The 17,719-nt window shown below is 48.0% G+C and overlaps 1 protein-coding gene across 17 annotated transcripts in view; it reads left to right on the forward strand.

The window, feature by feature from the left end:
• Positions 1–12,098, forward strand: part of MAP3K13 (mitogen-activated protein kinase kinase kinase 13) — a 140,949-nt gene extending 128,851 nt beyond the window's left edge. For 14 of the 17 annotated variants that reach the window (XM_073360276.1, XM_073360279.1, XM_073360270.1 and 11 more), the window contains one exon: positions 708–2,902. In XM_073360276.1, the coding sequence (XP_073216377.1) occupies positions 708–809 (102 nt within the window). In that variant the 3' untranslated portion in view covers positions 810–2,902. Of the gene's footprint in view, positions 1–707; positions 5,936–11,918 lie in introns of those variants that run through there. The other 3 variants (XM_073360286.1, XM_073360288.1, XM_073360285.1) reach the window with 3 other exon arrangements.
• The last annotated feature ends 5,621 nt before the right edge of the window (positions 12,099–17,719 follow it).

Consider the following 17,719-nt stretch of genomic DNA (forward strand, 5'->3'; position numbering starts at 1 on the left):
ATCCTATTGTTTAACAGTGTGATTAAAACTGCAATTAATCATGATTAATTTTTTTAATTGTGATTAATTTTTTTGAGTTAATCATATGAGTTAACTGCGATTAATCAACAGCCCTAATATAAACCATCCTATTTTGGTCATACACCAGCCTAAGGGGTTAGAATAATTTCCTCTAGGGCAAGTTATTCCTCATTCTCCACTAGGGAGTTTCTTGTACCTTCCTGTAAAGCAACTGGTTGTGTTCACTGTTGGAGACAGGAGATTGGTCTGACTAGATATGGCATTCCCTGTGGCATTCCCTGTGTTCTCTCATCTTTCTTGCTCTGCCTTCCCTCTTCCCCTAACTTCTGTGGTTTTAGGAATTTTGCATTAGATTGGCCTATGTGCTGTTCTCCTTCCAGTTTTATGGAAGTAGGACAGTGGGCATGTGTGTGGGGGAAGGTCCTTGCTTTCCCTTTCCCTATTCCACCAGTTACACTCTCTAGCCAGCAGGTCTCTGTGGCTATGTGTTGGGGATCAGAAGTGACGTTCTGTGGAGCCGCAATGCCCCCTGCTGGCTGCCAGAAGACAAGAAGTGATAAGCTCACTGATTGGGACCTTTCCCTGTCTCCTGCTCCTCTACCAATCAGCTGCTGATCCTGCCAGTGCAGTCACTCTGCAGTGCAGGGAAATGACTAAAAGAGTTTCCCTGTCCTTTTGCCTTACAGAACCAGGCACAGTTTGGAGAATCGGATTGTGACTCTTCCGAGGGGGAGTGTTCTGATGCAACCGTCCGGACCAATAAGCCCTGCAGTTCTGCTACTTGGTAATGACAAATTCCCCACCAAAGCCCTTCTGATACTGGCATTTGGATTCCCCAAGACTCCCTTCATTTCCCCCACCCCCTCATACTTCGACAGGAAGAGAAGCTGATTCTCCTTCCCATCCCAGAAATGATCTGCAATAACTTGAATCTCTGGAAAAATGTCCAAATGAAATTAATTCTCACTGAGTATTTCAATCAAGAATGGCAGGGATGTACTTTATTGAATAATCTAGCTACTGTAACATTGATATTTATTTTATTTTTTTTATATTTTAACACTTTTTACTGTAAAGAGTGGACTATATATTGAGAGAGACATTAATTTGTTGCAAAAAAAGTTAAGAAAGCAAGCAAATGAAAGAGACTCATCCTTGTGAGTCTTACATAAATAGCATGATGGACACATCAGGATCTACTGCTGCTCTCCCAGGGGACGAAGCCTCATGGCCCTAAAGGTTGGAGAATAGATAAAGAGAAACAAACCAATCAGTCTTATCAAATGAAGAAGCATAAGAGAAACCTTGCTAAAGGTAACCTATGAACAAATGGCATTCAGTATAACCACTGGGTCACTTTTAATCAGAAAGTGGACATGTTCCTGGAGAAATTTGGTACCAAGGTGCTTACATCCAGGGTCTTCTGAATCAATACATTCCCCCAGGAATGTGATAATGGGGGTTAATTGATGGGGTTTTGGTTTATTTTTTAATCAGCATTTTGTTGTGAGATCCTGCAGATGTATTCTAACCTCATTCTCTCTCAAGACTTGGTATAACAGCACTTTTTACCATCACCAATCAGCTTCACTATGGCAGACAAAACCGTGTGAATTTCCATCTGAACAGAGAAAGATCTTTCAGCTGCAGAGTGCCATTTTCCCACAGTTTACTTCCTCTCCTCACTTCCCATTCTCCCATTTGTTTTCTTCAATTAAAAAAAATTCAATCAAATCAGTGCTGGAAACACAAGAAGCATGGAAAGCACATTCTGCGAAGCCTGAGAACTAGACTGGGGAGGAAACCAGAGACACCTGTACTGAACCTTCAGAGGCAACCTCCCACCTATCACATCACCACACAACTGGCCAGCGCCAAGGGAGAGAGCTGTGTATTGGGAGCAAACCAGGGAATACGTTGGCCTGGACAACAGTATCAACCCTCCCTTTGTTCTGTTTATTAATGATTTGGTTTTGGAAGCATTAACAGCTGCCTGCCCTTCATGTTAGGCTTGGTGTAAAACAGAAAGCAAAATTTGGACTCAGTTACATAAGGAAGGGGGGGGGAGGGGAGAGGAGAGAGCGCTTGATTTTGGTTGTGGATGTATTTTATGTAGGGGACCTCAAAGAGCGTATCCCACTCCTGTAAATTCCAGCCTGGAGGAGAAACTGACGCATTGTGGGGGTATCTGAAAGGCAGAGGCACTGACATTTGAGTGACCAGCCTAGTATTCCCAGGGGCCTCACTGGGCCTTCCGTTCAGAAACAAATGGCTCCTTTTAACTGACACACAGAACAAAGATTTTAGTCCGCTTCTCAGTTATTTTCCCCCTGGAACAATTTCAGCTCTGCCTCAAGAGCCCTGGGAAAGGCAGCTGCTCTTCCTCATGGTCTGGCTAGCATGGCTAGAGCAGTGTGTCCTGGGGAAATCAGCCATCTTGTAGAAACCATGCATGAGCCTCAGATGACCGGCAGGAATGGACAGTAGGCAGGTTCTTCTGTTGCTTTGTTTGTTTACATTTTATGTTAAAATGTTGATTTGAAGGTAGCCTTGGTAATTTATAGCCTAGTGGCAAGAATGAAGGAAAATGTTTTGCTTATACAAAGAGCAGTATTGTATGAGTTAAATTATTCCATATTTTTAAATTTTTGTAGCTGGACTACATGTAGGTCTTAAGTTATTACATTATTTTATTTATTAACTTTTCTGTAGATCAGAAGGTTGGCTTTACTGCTAGCACAATTGTTCTCTCTTCATGTGATGTTATTTCCTCCTTGTGCATCATAGAAGGATGGGAACAGAGCTGGTTTCAGGGGCTGTCAGGATTTGCTCCCCTGCTGGTGTCGTGCAGAGTACAGTCATTCTGGAGGCTGTGTCAGTCCGGGCTGGCCTGCAAGGCGAAGGAGGAGGTACTCAGTTTCATGGGCTTTAGAGATCTTCCACACGGGTGAAACTGTACAGTTTGGGTTTGCTCCTGATTAACGAAGGGGCAACAGGGTGTGAGTGTTGGGGGGAGGGGGAGGGCAGATGGAGTGAGGGGAAAGGGTTGGACAGGAGGGAGTACTTTATAGTGAGAAATAAGCAGAAAGTTTTGACCGAGCCTCTCCAGAGAGGCTTTCTCGGCTGCTAGTACAGAGCAGGGCCTCAATTCTAGTGGTGGTGCTACTCAGGAGGTCACAAATGCTCGCATAAAACAGCTAGGTAAAGGAGGAGAGAGGACCAGGACCCTAGAAATTGAAGGCAGGGGCCAGATTGACCACCACAAATGCAAGGGGGACCAAATTCAGTGTGCCAGTGATGGGGAGGTTCACCCCAGAATGGAGTGCCGATGCCTGGCCCTGCTGAGAGCTTTAAGCTCCAGCAGAAGCTGTGCTGCTAAGGGTGATCTGGTTACTGGACTGTGATGTGCAGAGAGGGCACCCATGTGCCAAGCCAGCCCTGCTCACCTGAGATGTCAAGTGTTTTCTTAAGAGCGTGCTCATTTCCCAAGGCAGCCGTAGAGCATAAGCAAGAGGGGACCATCCGACCTCATGCTGTAGACTGCCAGAGCCCTGAGTCAGGTATTTGGACTCCATATCAATCAGACCCTGCTTGAGAAGGCATAAAGGATTCCCTGGTGCCCACAGGAGTTGTTTTGCCAGCATGCAGAGATAGTGGTAGCCCCTGGTGAGTTACATGAGGGAGTTCTCTGAAAGTTCTTAGACTTTTATAGTAGCACCTGCTAACATATACTGAGAAGCATGTGAGTTTGTGGCCCTACCTGTACTGTACACCTCTTTAGGCTTCTTCCTGGCCTTGCCTTCAACCACATTGCTCATCTCCACTGTCTGTCACAATCATGCCTCACTCTCATGGAGAGGCAGTACAAAATCATCCCCTTTGGTGTGGGCACTTTCCACCCTAGCATTGGTCTGCTGCCCCTCTTCATCCTGAGAGGCACTTCCCCCATTACCTGCTGGCAGGTATCCGAAATCCTGCCAACAGCTAGTGCCTCCCTCAGGAGTCCTGCTAGCGTTATTGCTCCTTATGCACTGGTAGCATGTGGACAGCAGCTATGCTGTATGAGGTGCCGGGCTCTCTTGGGTCATGAATGGACCTTGGTGTGCACTGTGCAATAGCTCAGGCAGCCTGAGTGCACCTGTGCTTAACTCCATCCCAGAAGGTTCAACATGGTCTAGTTTTGCATGTGCACTTTTCCTAGCGTAGAGTGTGCCATGCATGTGAGGATGTCCTGGCACTGAAGCCCCTGGCCTACGTTCCACACACACTCCTGGCAGCTTCCTTCTAACATTCTAAACCTCTACACACCCTGAAACAACAGGTAGTTAAAAAGGAAAAACCTACCAGAGCCCATCACCCCCAATTTTACTGGGCCAAGGATCAAAGCAGGCAGCGGTCAGGTGTAGGTCAGAAGCAATTTTAAGGTTCAAGATCTTGTCATCAGGGCTAAAAGCAGAAGCCATGAAGCCCTGGGATCTGGATACTTCAGTTCTCGCTTCTATCCCGAGATATCCAGTCTCAAACATGCCACATTATAGCACCTAGAACAACTATTACTTGTGGAAGTTTCCAACCTATTATTTAGTCCCCATCAGACTAGATGACCTTATGGCCCTATCCAGCCTTGAACTATGATCGTTTCTGGGTTCCCCTTGCTCAGGGTGCTACACACTCGGATTTACATCACTCAGGCAGGCTGCCTTTCCAGGCCAAGGGATGGAGCAACAGCCTGAGCTGTTTTTAAAAACTCCTTGAAACATCAGTGAAATAGTTTGCTCCGTAAACCATGTCTCATCCAGCATAGGATGCTGCAGGGCATTCAGGGGTTTGTTTTGGGGTCCTGGCTTTGCCACTCACAAAAAGTACCGCTATAACTGGTAGTACATGCCATCGCCACTCTCCCTCCACAGGGGCAGAGCCTCACCCATCGCTGTATGTCTGATTCCGCAGCACCAGGAGCTTTTGTAAATAGCATGCAGAGGGTGAAAACCAAACCAAGGTAAAAGTCCTAGGGCTGCAGGTGCTGGCGCTCCTGAGGGGTGCTAGGTACCATATTTCTGAACAAGGGGGTTGAGTTTATGAAGGTACTTGGGGAACAGTGGAGTAAGGATCATAACCTGACCCATGACATGAATAAAATCCATGCAGCTGAGCCAGTGTTGGTGCAGTCTGATGTGCCAAGGTGGGAAGGAGCAGGCCAAGTTTTGTATTTCCGGGCAATAGCTCTGTAACGTCTGCAAAGGAATGTGTCCATTTGTACTGCAAAGTCTAGACTTCATTCGCTGCTTAGGCTGTAGCTCTTAGGAAGGTGAGAACTAGAGGCCAAGGTCTGCTCTCAGCTACATTCCTGTAAGCCCAATGTAACCTCACCAAAGCATGTTGACGTACTGTGGATTTATATGCGTGGAGCTGAGTGCAGAAGGTGCCGCTGTCTGGCTTGAGTGCAGAGTTTGCACTAGGGCATTACAAAGGGTGAGCTGCAGGCAGAAGTTCCAGTAACAATGCCGTTCAGCCTGGGCAAGGGCAGGCTCGAAATGCCCAGAGAAAGCCCCAGGGGTAGACAGGCTACTTCATTTTCTTTTCTTCCCTATAAACTCGCCTTCCCAGGAGAAGGGTGAGTTGTGGGCTCCCTGCCCACTCCCCACCCAGCACGGCTTCTGACAGCTCCTCAACATCAGCCTTGCTTCTGGCGTTTATGTTTAATGTTGTTTTTCCCGCTGTGTGTTAAAAGTGACCATTTCATCTCAGCCCTTCCCAGTTTCTCTCATCTCCCTTTCTCTCCTCCCTGCGCTGTGGCTTCCTGATACAAACTTGATTTCTGTACTGAACTGTGTACAGTGATGGGAACAAGAATGAGTGTCAAAGCAAACAAATGCATGGAATAAAAAGCCAGTGTACTTCAGTACGTCCCAGGCTTGGCATGGTGTCTGGGTGGTGTGTCGTGTCTGAAGAATTTATACTGGAAGTTGTTGAACTGACAGAAAATCGCTGATCAGTTAAAGTGTCTTTGAAGTTAGCTGTGTTTCTGACTCCAGCTGTGCTGGTTCTGACCAGAGTCCCTGACTCTCCAGCCTGGACTGGAGGGGCTTGTCCCCAGGCGTGGGAGCATGGCCCTGAGCCCTGTATTTTTATAGAAGTGCTGGTTTTCATCAGCTGACTCAGATCCAGGCTCCATCACCACATGCACCTCACGCACCATTCCTCCCCACACACGGAGTCTTGGCTCTGCCTCCCCATGAGCCCTCCCACTGGGCTTACCCACTACCCTCCCTCCAGTCAAGTCAGGGGTGGGGGGCACCCTCTTTCTGGCCAGAGCAGGGTTCCCCCCACCAAAACCCTCCCCTGCCAACTGTTCTGCTTTGTACTCTGAAAAATCTTCCCCTCCCCCAGTTGCCATGCAGAAAGCAGAACCTGTCCAGTCATGAAAGCAAACAGCCATGCAATCAGAAAGGAGAGCTGGACTCCAGCCCCTTAGGGTCCCATGCATCCTTTTGTCAGAGGGCCCAGCCGTTATCCCCATGTATTACATTCACAAGCCATGGATGATGACCTAGCAAACATGTCAGGGCCCGTTTATGGCACAGTCCACACCATGGCAGCCAGAGAGCACAGACAGACATGCACATCGCAGAGTCAAACCTGCTTGGTAGGTGGGAGTCCTGGCTCCTAGGTGAGTGATGGAACAAGGATCCTGTGCTCAGGTGGCTGCAGGAGCAAATACTCGGCTTTGCACCCGTTATTTATGCTGCAGGGACAAACAACCCTGGGGCAAAGGAGGCCCCGAGTCAGCCCTTGTGGAAATCTACCCACACTGCGTGGGTAAGCAGCCCCTCCAGGCCAGCTGTGCATCAGTTCCGCTGGTGCTGACGCAGGCCATTACGCTGGGTTCATGCAGATGTAACTGAGCAGAATTGGGCTCAAGGACTTGAACAAATGAAGGCTGCTCCCTGTGAGGTGGGTACGTCTCCACCTTGGAGGGTGGTGGGCAGAGCTTTCCGGCAGAGAGGTAACTTAACTGAAGCCCTACAGCGACTCAGTGTAACAAGAAGAGCTTGGGCCCTTCTCCCTACTCATCCCTTTCTTAGCTGCTGCTCTCCAAGCAGGAAGCCCCTGTTCTCAAATGCAAGCCCTGGATCCCTGCTAACACTGTCTGATTTAGCCTAATGTAACCAAGCTGCCTTCCAAACACCCTCCGGCTCAGTTTCCCTTCCCTGCGGGTGGCACTGGCAGCTCTCCGCAATTGTAGGCAGGGGAGACAGTGCACTGAAGCCACAGGGATGCTCCCTGCCCCCAGGAATCTCCCAGGGAGAGCAGCAGAGCACCCATTTCTTACAGTGCTCTCCCCTTGCAAGGTGCTAGCAGACCAAGCTCCAAGGCTTTCACTACCCTCCTCTTGGGATGAGCTCAGTGCTGCGGTGAAACAAATTCAAGCTGCACCCTCTTCCCTTGTCTCAGGTTAGTCTTGCTACATCCTAACAGCTCATGCACCAAGAGAAAGCACAATTGCCTCTGTGAAGACTGCTTGACATCACATGACAGGAAACTAAAATAACTAGATAAGCTACCAAATACAGATTTGGAAAGGATACTGTGTGAAAGCTCAGAACCTAGGAGCAAGGGTGCATGTCTGAAAGCAGCCACAACCTGGTGCCACACATACTTTTTAAAGCAAGTGCGGCTTGGTGCTGCATGTGTGCTAGACAGCAGCCGTGGTGTGGGGCAGGGTGCCTGACCAGCTCCCCCACCTCTCATGAGGAAAAGAGAAATCAGAAAGAACTGCATTTGTAAAAGGAGATAGACAAGGCCAGGCCCAAGGCTCACCCTCCTGCCTTATTAGCCAGTGTCTTATCTAACCCTAGCTGGGATGGTACAGTGCTAAAGGAGCTATTCATTAGAGCCAGGGTTCAGGAAATGCTTCAGAGTCTATCCACCCTTCCCAAGCAAGAAGCCTCGTCATCATCTGGCGAACAAGCACATAAGATCCATCTGATGAAGTGAACTGTAGCTCACGAAAGCTTATGCTCAAATAAATTGGTTAGTCTCTAAGGTGCCACAAGTCCTCCCGTTCTTTTTTGCGAATACAGACTAACACGGCTGCTACTCTGAAACATAAGATACAGGAGAACTCTGTAATTTAGTCTGTTTCCTATAAAGAGGTGCCTGGCCCTAGGGTACATGGGCATCCTGGCATTACATTATTAACTCACCTTAATGCACCTGATGATATGCTGTCACAACTGCTGTCCACAGGGGCTATTTAACTTTATGGGATCACTGACATCATGTAGGGTGCCCAATGGCAGCACGCTGTGACTGTTGCTAGATTCCTTAAGTTGACAGGGCCTCAAGGAGTTTCACGTACAGTGCCTTCACCCTCTCACAGGCCTGTAGTAACAGTTCCCCTAGCATCTGTGAGACACCAGCTCCACTTCTATATAACTTGGAAGGGGGTCTGATAAGGCCTGAGGTGGGAGCTTTACATCACATTACCTTAAGCCTGGTTTCTGGTAAGGTTCTAGAGGGCCTTAAAATGGTGGCGCATGAGGCAGCATGAAGTGTGGGGCTGTAGGACCATTTCCCCCAGCACTTTCCAACAACACTAAATTCACTCAAGCAAGAGGAAAGGCTGGTGTGATGTGGTATTTACCCCACACCAGCCTCTGAAAGGGTTATGGTGGCTAGGTGAGCCAATTAAGCACTGCGGCTGCACCTGGAGGAGCCAGGAAACAATGAGGACTAATTAAATGATGAAGCTCACTTGGACAGGGAGCTGAGGGCAGAAAGGGGCTGCAGGGAGGAGATCTGCAGTCACTGTCTGAGGCTATGGAGGGCAGGGCATGCCCAGAGAAAGGTGGAGAAGGAGCCTGCTAGAGGCAGTGTAGGAGACAGTCCAGGACAAGAGTAGCAAGGCGTGGGACAGTGCAGACCTTATCCACTGGTTGTAAAGTCCCTGGGCTGGAACCAGGAGTAAAAGGTGGGCTCAGGTTCCCTTATCAGCCACTGAGGAAGTGGCACTATTGATGGGCTGTGAATTGGAAGATGGCCTGGTACAGAGACCTTGGTACACAAACCCCCCTGGAAGGGGAACACTACAGTGACCTGTCCAGAGGGCCAAGCCACGAAGAAGGAACTAGAGGGTCCCAAGAGAGACAGAGTGAGCACCCGCAGGAAGGGCATCAGACTGGCAGAGCTAATCCCCAGCCATCACCACATGGAGGTGTGCCAGTGGGACATAGAGAACACCCTGTGCTAGATCCACAAAGGGGACTTAGTTTCAGCATCGCAACGCCTAACCTGCAGGTGCCCTGCTGCCTTGTGGAATCTGCAGCCCTGAGTTAGATGCCCAGGCTCCTTGTACAAGGCATGGAGAGAAACAGGTGCCTAAGAATGGGACTCTCAGAAGGCAGCACACTGAGCTACCCATGAGGTAATGCCAAGGTGAAGCGTGTGGTCTAAGCCCTGCCCTCAAAGGGGACTGGGCTTTGCCAGGGGGAGGTGCCTATCTCCACTCCGGATTCTCAGCCATGAACACTCCTGGAGTCAGGGACCTGAGCCGGGGCCAGTCCTTCCTTGCCAAAAAAAAATAAAAAGTGCTAGTGTCCCCATTGCCTCTTCTACCACTAGCGGTGGGGGTCTAGCAGTCACCCAGGACACGGGAGACCAAGATTCCCATTCCCCCTTGACCTGAAAGCAGATGGCATTTGAACCCATCTCCCACGTCACCGGTGTGCGTTTGGTGGTGGGGCTCAGGCTCTCCTGTTGCAGTTGTTCCCCTCTATATACATACTGTAGTCAGCGGAACACGGCCTTGAACTCGCTCTCCCACATCCCAGGTGATGCCCTGACCACTAGCTTTAGTGATTTTCTCTCGCTTAGGCCTAGTGAATCGTTCAGCCTGTTATGCAAAATGGAACTGCTTCAAGAGGTGAGAGATGTGCCCCAGAACACCCCAGAGCCCAATGGTTAGCGCACTCAGCTGGGTTCACGTCCCTGCTCCTCTCAGGGAGAGGAGGGAACTGAACGTGGATCTGCCCCAGCCCAGGCATGTGACCTACAACCTTCTGAGTACGCACTGTGTGTGCTGGGGGGAGGGGTGCACTGGTACCACCAGTGGCTCTTTTCTGCAGGGCCCAGTTGGGTAGGCATGTGCTAAGGCAGCGTTTCCCAAACTTTTTTGGCCACGGAACACTTTTTAGCCTATTACGGAACACTTATATTATTTTGTAGTCATTGGGTGTTCAAATAAACAATTGCGTTATTTATGCTCAAATATATTTTATTTTCTAAAACAAAGCAAAAATACAAATTTAAAATAACTTGAACAATTTCTAACTGGAAAGCGTGTATAATGTAGTACGAAAATCAAGTGCAAGAGTCAAAATTAAATTCTAGATTCTTTCGTGGAACACCTATTCACCTCGGGCGGAACAGCAGTGTTCCGCGGAACACAGGTTGGGAACCGCTGCTCTAAGGTAACCTCTGAGCCTGCTTCCTGTATGACTGCTTCAGGGAGCAGATAGTCCTGGAACCCACCAGGGCTGAGGCAATGCTTGATTTAGTTCTAAGTGGAGCACAGGATCTGGTTCAAGAGGTGAATGAATATAGCTGAACTGCTTGGTAATAGCAACCAGAATGTAACTACATTTAACCTTCTTGTAGGGGGAAATACCGAAGTATCCCACCATAGCAGCATTTAACTTCAAAAAGGGGAGCTACACAAAAAGACTCTAGGCCAGGCCTACACTACAAAATCATGTCCACTGATGTTACATGAGCCACCACAGTTATTACATCGCTTGTGTGTGAGCACACTACTCGCCATGTGTCAGCGAGGGCTCTGTCCTCACTGGGTGGGCTTGTAGCGATAGAGTGCAGTGCACCATGGGTAGGTATCCTGTGCAACTCGCCACCACCCAGTGTAGAGTGTTTTGAGAAGTATTTGCAATGCCTCATGGAGCCAAAATGAGATGCACAGGGGTGACATGGAGCATAGGTTCAACTGCCTGTAATGCAATGTTCTCCAGCCAATCATTTCATCTGCTTCCCGTAATAGTTCACACTTCTTCAAAATCCCCACATCCCTCCTTGCTGGCTGTCCCCTCTGACAGAAGCACAGAACCTGCACAGCTCAGCACTATTGTCATGAGCATAGGGAGGACACCTAATACTGCAGTATTTGCAGAGATGCAAGAGGACCCATGGGGAACATGATTCCTCGGAGGCTAGACTGCTGTGGGATATAAAAAGAAACAATTCAAGGTTGTTGGTGTTCTCAGAGCAGCTGGAGATGGTGGAGCACTAGTTCTGGGCCCAAGAAACAAGCACTGACTGGTGGGATCGCCTTGTAATGCAGGTTTGGGACACTGAGCAGTGGCCACAGAACTTTCAGCTGTGCAAGGCCACATTCCTGGATCTCTGTGCTGAACTTGCCCCAGCCCTCCCATGCAGGGACATCAAAAGGAGATCTGCACTGACAGCTAAGAAGCAAGTGGTGACTGCACTGTAGAAACTTCCTATGCTAGATTGCTACTGGTCAGCTGGGAATCAATTTGGAGTCAGAAATCTACCACAGGGGCAGTGCTCATATAAGGGCGCAGGGCTATTAATCACCTCCTGCTATGCAGGACTGTGACTCTGGGTAATACGAACAGCCAGATAAAAGGGCTAGAAGAAGAGCTCAAAGTGGAGCTGTACAGCTCAGGGAGGCTGTTAAAGACCATTTTAATAGTGAGCCAGAGTAGTGTGGGTTGCTGGAGTATGCTCTACCTGGACTTTCTCTTTTCCAGCCCAGAATGAATCTTGTAGTAATTGCTCTGTGTGTGTGTGTGTGTGTGTGTGTGTAGGAAATAGAGCATTGTCAATGCACCTATTAATGTTGTCTGTGAACGTTGTTATAGGTTCTGTGACAAAATGAAGTAACATGAAATTGGTGGATGTCAGACCTGCTCAGCACCAGCCAGCGTATGTTGTGAACTAATAAAAATGAATTATGTTCCAGAAAGTGAAATTTTATTCTGTGACAGAACCAGACAAATAATAAAACATTTAGAACTTAATAAATTAAGGAAACAGAACGTATGAAGGGGAAACAACAGTCATTTCCATTTCACATGCACCAACCGTGCCTTTCACAAGTCCGTGCATGGGCAGCTCTGATTGTCTTCATGTCCCCTGGGGTGGAGTGGTAGCACAGCAATTGCTCATGGCACATGGAATGTGGAGGGGGCGGGGCCTGCAGAGGGAGGTGAGCCTGGGATTCTTGGACCTGCAGGTCTACCAGAGTCTGCAGCATCTCTGTTTGCGGCCTGAGAAGCCCCACTATGTCCTTGTGCATCCCCCTCTCTTTCTCCATGCTGGCTGCAAGGGTGATCCTCCAGGCTCTGGTCTCATTCTCTGTTGCAGCACAGGCTTGCAGGATCTCCTGGAACAGGTCATCCTGAGCCCGCTTCTTTCTCCCACTCATCTCATCTGGCTAAGATTTTTGGCGGGTGTGGAGGGGGAGAGCCTCAAGGCCACAATAGCAGCAACTGCAGGTATAACACACACAGGAAGCGTTGTCAGTGTGTTCACAACAAAAATCAAAACTTAGGCTACTGAACTCACTCCCCTTGATCCGCAGAAGTTGTAAGCACTGCCTTCTCACTTCTCCTTGGGATTGATACAGCATGGCATCAGTCAGAGCACCAGCCCTGGTGAGTATGGCTCTTGGGGTGGGGCCAGAATGAGGGGGATACACCCCAGGCATGAATATATTTATATAGGGCAATGAAACTCAATACTGGCACCAATTCCCACAGGCAGAAGTGATTGTAGCCACTCTGCCTCTGTCACCCTCAGGAGTGAGAGAGCACAGCTACTGCTGGCATCCTGATGCCACCTAGACCCATATGCTGTTAGCCCATGTGCTGCAATGATGCCTGCTGAATTAACTGCTAAGTGGCATGGGAAAGTGTCCTACCGTGGCAGAAGTAGTAAGGCAAGCCTCCCCAGAAACCTTTGGCAGAGGATTGCAGAGTACCTGCATAAAAGTGTCAGCGAGATCTCTATAGAGGATTCACAGGACGTCCTGGTGCATGTAAACAAACTGCTCCGCCTGGCCCCCTCTGCATAACTCCAGAGAGGAATGAGGAGCAGACAGCAACTCTACCTCTCTTGGTTCTACCACTGCCTTGTCTAGCAGAAGTGATAGAGAGTAATTCAACAGATGTGTCCTGCTACTTTGGGGGCTCTACCCTTGTAACTTCAAAGCAAACTGCACATTTACCAGAGGTTCCTTCCCCTGCATCAGGCTCACCTGTTGGGACTGGCTGGACTGCACTGGAGTCAAACACAGGTCCTGGCTCACTGCACAGCTGGATCCCCCAGTTGCCTGTCCACCAGCCTCCTCCGCCTCTTCCTTGTCCACCCTCCCCTCTCGCTGATCATGGTGAGGGCTCATGGTCCTCCAAAGTTATCCATAGGGCTCTTGGGGACGGTGGTGGGGTCTTCTCCAAGGTTGACATGCAGCTCTTTGTAAAAGAGGCAGGTCTGCAGCTCAGCACCAGATGGATTGTTGGCCTCCTTAGCCTTCTGGTACCCCCGCTGCAGCTCCTTGGCTTTCACACAGCACTGCTGCTGGTCCCGCTTGTAGCCCTTCTCCTGCATGCCCTGAGCCACCCGCTCACAGAGGTCAACAGCTCTGTGGCTGGATTGGAAGTGTGCCTGCACAGCCTCGTCTCCCCACAGCCCCAGGAGATCCAACACCACCTATGTACTCCAGGCAGGAGCGTATCTGGAGCACGTAGCTGGCATAGTCAGCTGGGCAGTAGCACACAAGAGTGGAGAGCTGCCCCACTAGGTGTTCTCACCAAGCCAGGCAATCAGGAAAAGGAATTTAAAGAAGTTGCGAGGCTTTAAAGGGGAGGGGCAGCTTCCTGTCCACCTGGCCCCTGGGCAGCAGAGTACACACTGGTGACCAGAGCTGTCAATGTGGGGCATTGTGGGACATCACCTGGAGGCCAGTAACAGTCAAAGTAAGTAACAGTGTCAACGCTGACCCTCTGTCGACCTAACTACATCGACCTTAATTCTATGCCACTCAGGGAAATGGTGTTATTAAATCGGTGTAGTGGAGCAGTTTTGCCAGCAAGAGTGAAATTTAAAAGCATAGACATTTCCACAGCCAGGTTGATGCAAGATGCCTTGCATCGACCTAACCGTGTAGTGTAGACCAGACTCAAGTTAAACAGAAATTAAAAGGAACACAGTTACATGGGTGAAATGCTGCAAGCTGTATGGATACTTTTAAAAACCATGATAACAGAGGCTCAAACTAAATGTATTCCCCAAATAAAAACCGTGAGGGGACCAAAAAAAAAGTCACCACAGTTAAACAGAGTAAAACAGATGGTCAGAGACAAAAAGATGTCTTTTAAAAATTGGAAGTCAAATTCTACTGAGGAAAATAAAAAGGAGCATAAACTCTGGAAAGTCAAGTGTAAACATAAATAAGGCAGGCCAAAAAAGAATTTGAAGATCAACTAGCAAAAGACACAAAAACTAACAGCAAAAAAAATTGTAAGTACATTAGAAATAGGAAGCCTGCTAAACAACCAGTGGGGCCACTGGATGGTCAAGGTGTTAAAGGAGCACTCATGGAAGATCAGGCCATTGTGGAGAAGCTAAATGAATTCTTTGAAGTCTTCACTGCAGAGAATGTGAGGGAGATTCCCACACCTGAGCCATTCTTTTCAGGTGACAAAGTTGAGGAACTGTCCCAGATTGAAGTGTCAGTAGAGGAGGTTTTGGAAGAAAGTGATAAACAGTAATAACTCACTAGGACCAGACGGAATTCACCCCAAGGGTCTGTGGAAACTTGTATGAAACTGCAGAACTACTAACTGTTGTATGTAATCTATTGCTTAACTCAGGTTCTGTACCAGTTGCCTGGCAGATAACTAATGTAACTCCTATGTTTTTATAAAGGCTCCAGAGGCAATCCTGGGACTTACAGGTCGGTAGGCCTAACTTCAATACTACGCAAACTGATTGAAACTATAGTAAAGAACAGAATTATCGGACACATAGATGAATGCTATATGTTGAGGAAGAGTCAACATGGCTTTTGTAAAAGGAAATCATGCCTCACCGATCTATTAGAATTCTTTGAGGGTATCAACATGCACATGGACAAGGGTGTTCCAGTAGACACAGTGTACTTGGACTTTCAGAAAGACTTGGACAAGATTCCTCACCAAAACCTTTTAAGCAAAGTAAATAGTCATTGGATAAGAGGTAAGGTCCTCTCATGGATCAGTAAGTGGTTAAAAGATAGGAAACAAAAGGTAGGAATAAATAGTCCGTTTTCACAGGGATCTTTTAGACCAGTGCTGTTCAGCATTCGTAAATGATCTGGGAAAAGGGGTAAACAGTGAGGTGGTAAAGTTTCCAGATGATACAAAAATTATTCAGTATAGTTATGTCCAAAGCAGACTGCAAAGAGATACCATGAGATCTCAAACTGGATGACTTGGCATCAAAATATATGAAAATCAATGTTGATAAATGCAAAGAAATGCACACTGGAAAATACAATTCCAACTATTATACACACATATACATATATACATACACACACACACACAAAATGATGGGGTCTAAATTACCTGTTATCACTCAAGAAATATCTTGGAGTCATTGAGGATAGTTCTCTGAAAACTTCTGCTCAACATGCAGTGGCGGCAGTAAAAAAAGCTAACAATGTTAGTAACCATTAGTAAAGGGATAGAAAGAAAGACAGTAAACATCATGCCACTATATAAATCCATGGTACATCAACACCTTGAATACTGCGTGCAGTTCTGGTCGCCCCATCTCAAAAAAAGATAGATTAGAATTCGAAAAGGTACCAAGAAGGGCAACAAAAATGACTGGGAGTATGGAACAGCTTCCGTGCAAGGAGAGATTGGGACCGTTCAGCTTAGAAAAAAGATGACTATGGGGAGAAATATGATAGAGGTCTATAAAAAAAAAATCAATCACAAATGGTGTGAAGAAAGTTATTTACCCCTTCATATAAACACAAGAACCTGAGGTCATCTGATGAAATTAACAGCAGGTTTAAAAACAAACATAAGGAAGTACTTCTTCACACAGTGTAGCCAGACAGCCAGCCCCCCCGCTTCTCAGACCAGCATTGCTGGAAACACAGGAGGAAGCCGGAACAGGGCACTTAACATATATTCCAGCACAGCCTTTGAAGCTGTGAAAAGCACAGGTGTGCTGCTACAATGTGCCTCTGGGAGCAGATACAAGGATTAAGCTCACAGCAGGCAGAGGCCCTGTGACAGACATGGCTCTTAGCCCCTACTAAATAGGGTGATGCACACACACCAACATCCTAGGTGGGAAAATATTTACCCTGATAAAAGAAATGTCCAGTAGTCGAAACTTATTGTTTCTCTCCCTTGCAAATGTAAACTACTCTTGCAAAAGCTGGCGTCACCCCGACAGACCAGCCTCAATTTGGCATAAGAAAGGAGAAAGAGAATAAAGGAGTACAGAGGTATAAGTAGGGGACCTACAGCACCATGATTTTTGAGTGCTTTTCACTATCTATCTGCTGGTCAGATAAGTGACAGCCTCCCAAGGCTTCTGCAGCTAAGAGGGTCCCTACGCCTTGTCCCTTATTCGTCTTTCCGCGGAATTGAGTGACCGATCCTGGCTTGGCACCGCTGGAATCGAGAGATGCAAGGAGGGTAAGAAGCACCCACACCTGATCTCCTATCTTTAGTGTACACATATTTTGAAATAGAGCTCTATACTTTGTTTTCTTTCTTTGGGATTGTGGCTTCAGTTTTGTAACTTGTTTGTGTGTGTAACATCTCTACATTTAAATAAGTAGGCACTAGCAATTTTGTAACCACATGATTAGAATCTAGCTTAATAAATTTTGGTAACCATTTATGCATAAGCCTGACTTGTTTTCTCTGGTTTACTGTAAAGCAGCCAACACAATTAAAGAACCTCAGCCGTTTTGGCTCTAAAGCCTGGCCATTAGGTGAGAGTACTAAGAGCCTAGCGTTGAGTTGTGCCGCCTCCACGGGGCAAACTCTTGGGGCACCTGTCAGTCAATCCTGGCTGCCCGCTGCGAAGGAGCTCTGAGCTCTAGCAGTTAAAGTCACGGGTGTGGAGAGGCTCTTAGTGCTGCCATTGGGGCACCTGTCAGTCAGTATTGACTGCCCGCTGCGAAGGAGCTCTGAGCTCTAGCAGTTAAAGTCACGGGTGGTTAGGACCTTGGGGCATCCGTCAGCCTAGCCCGGGCTGCCCGCCGCGAAGGGACAGTGCGTCCTAGCGGTTAAAGTCACGGATGGTATAAACGGGCATAGCTGGCACCTCACCAAACATCCTTGGCCGTCGGCTAACACACAGTGCTGTGGAACTCATTGCCAGGGGATGCTGTGAAGGCCAAAAGCATAACTGGGTTGAAAAAAAGCATTAGATAAGTTCACGGAGGACAGGCCCATCAATGGGTATTAGCCAAGAGGGTCAGGGATGCAACTCTATGCTCTGCGTGTCGCTAGCTTCTTACTGCGATATTGGGACTGGGTGACGGGATGGATCACTCAATAACTGCCCTATTCTGTTAATTTCCTCTGGGGCACCTGGCGCTGGTCACTACCGGAAGACAGGATGCTGGGCTAGGTGGGACTGTTGGTCT

The sequence above is a fragment of the Lepidochelys kempii genome, chromosome 9 (genome assembly GCF_965140265.1).
Source record: "Lepidochelys kempii isolate rLepKem1 chromosome 9, rLepKem1.hap2, whole genome shotgun sequence".
Taxonomy (NCBI): domain Eukaryota; kingdom Metazoa; phylum Chordata; order Testudines; family Cheloniidae; genus Lepidochelys; species Lepidochelys kempii.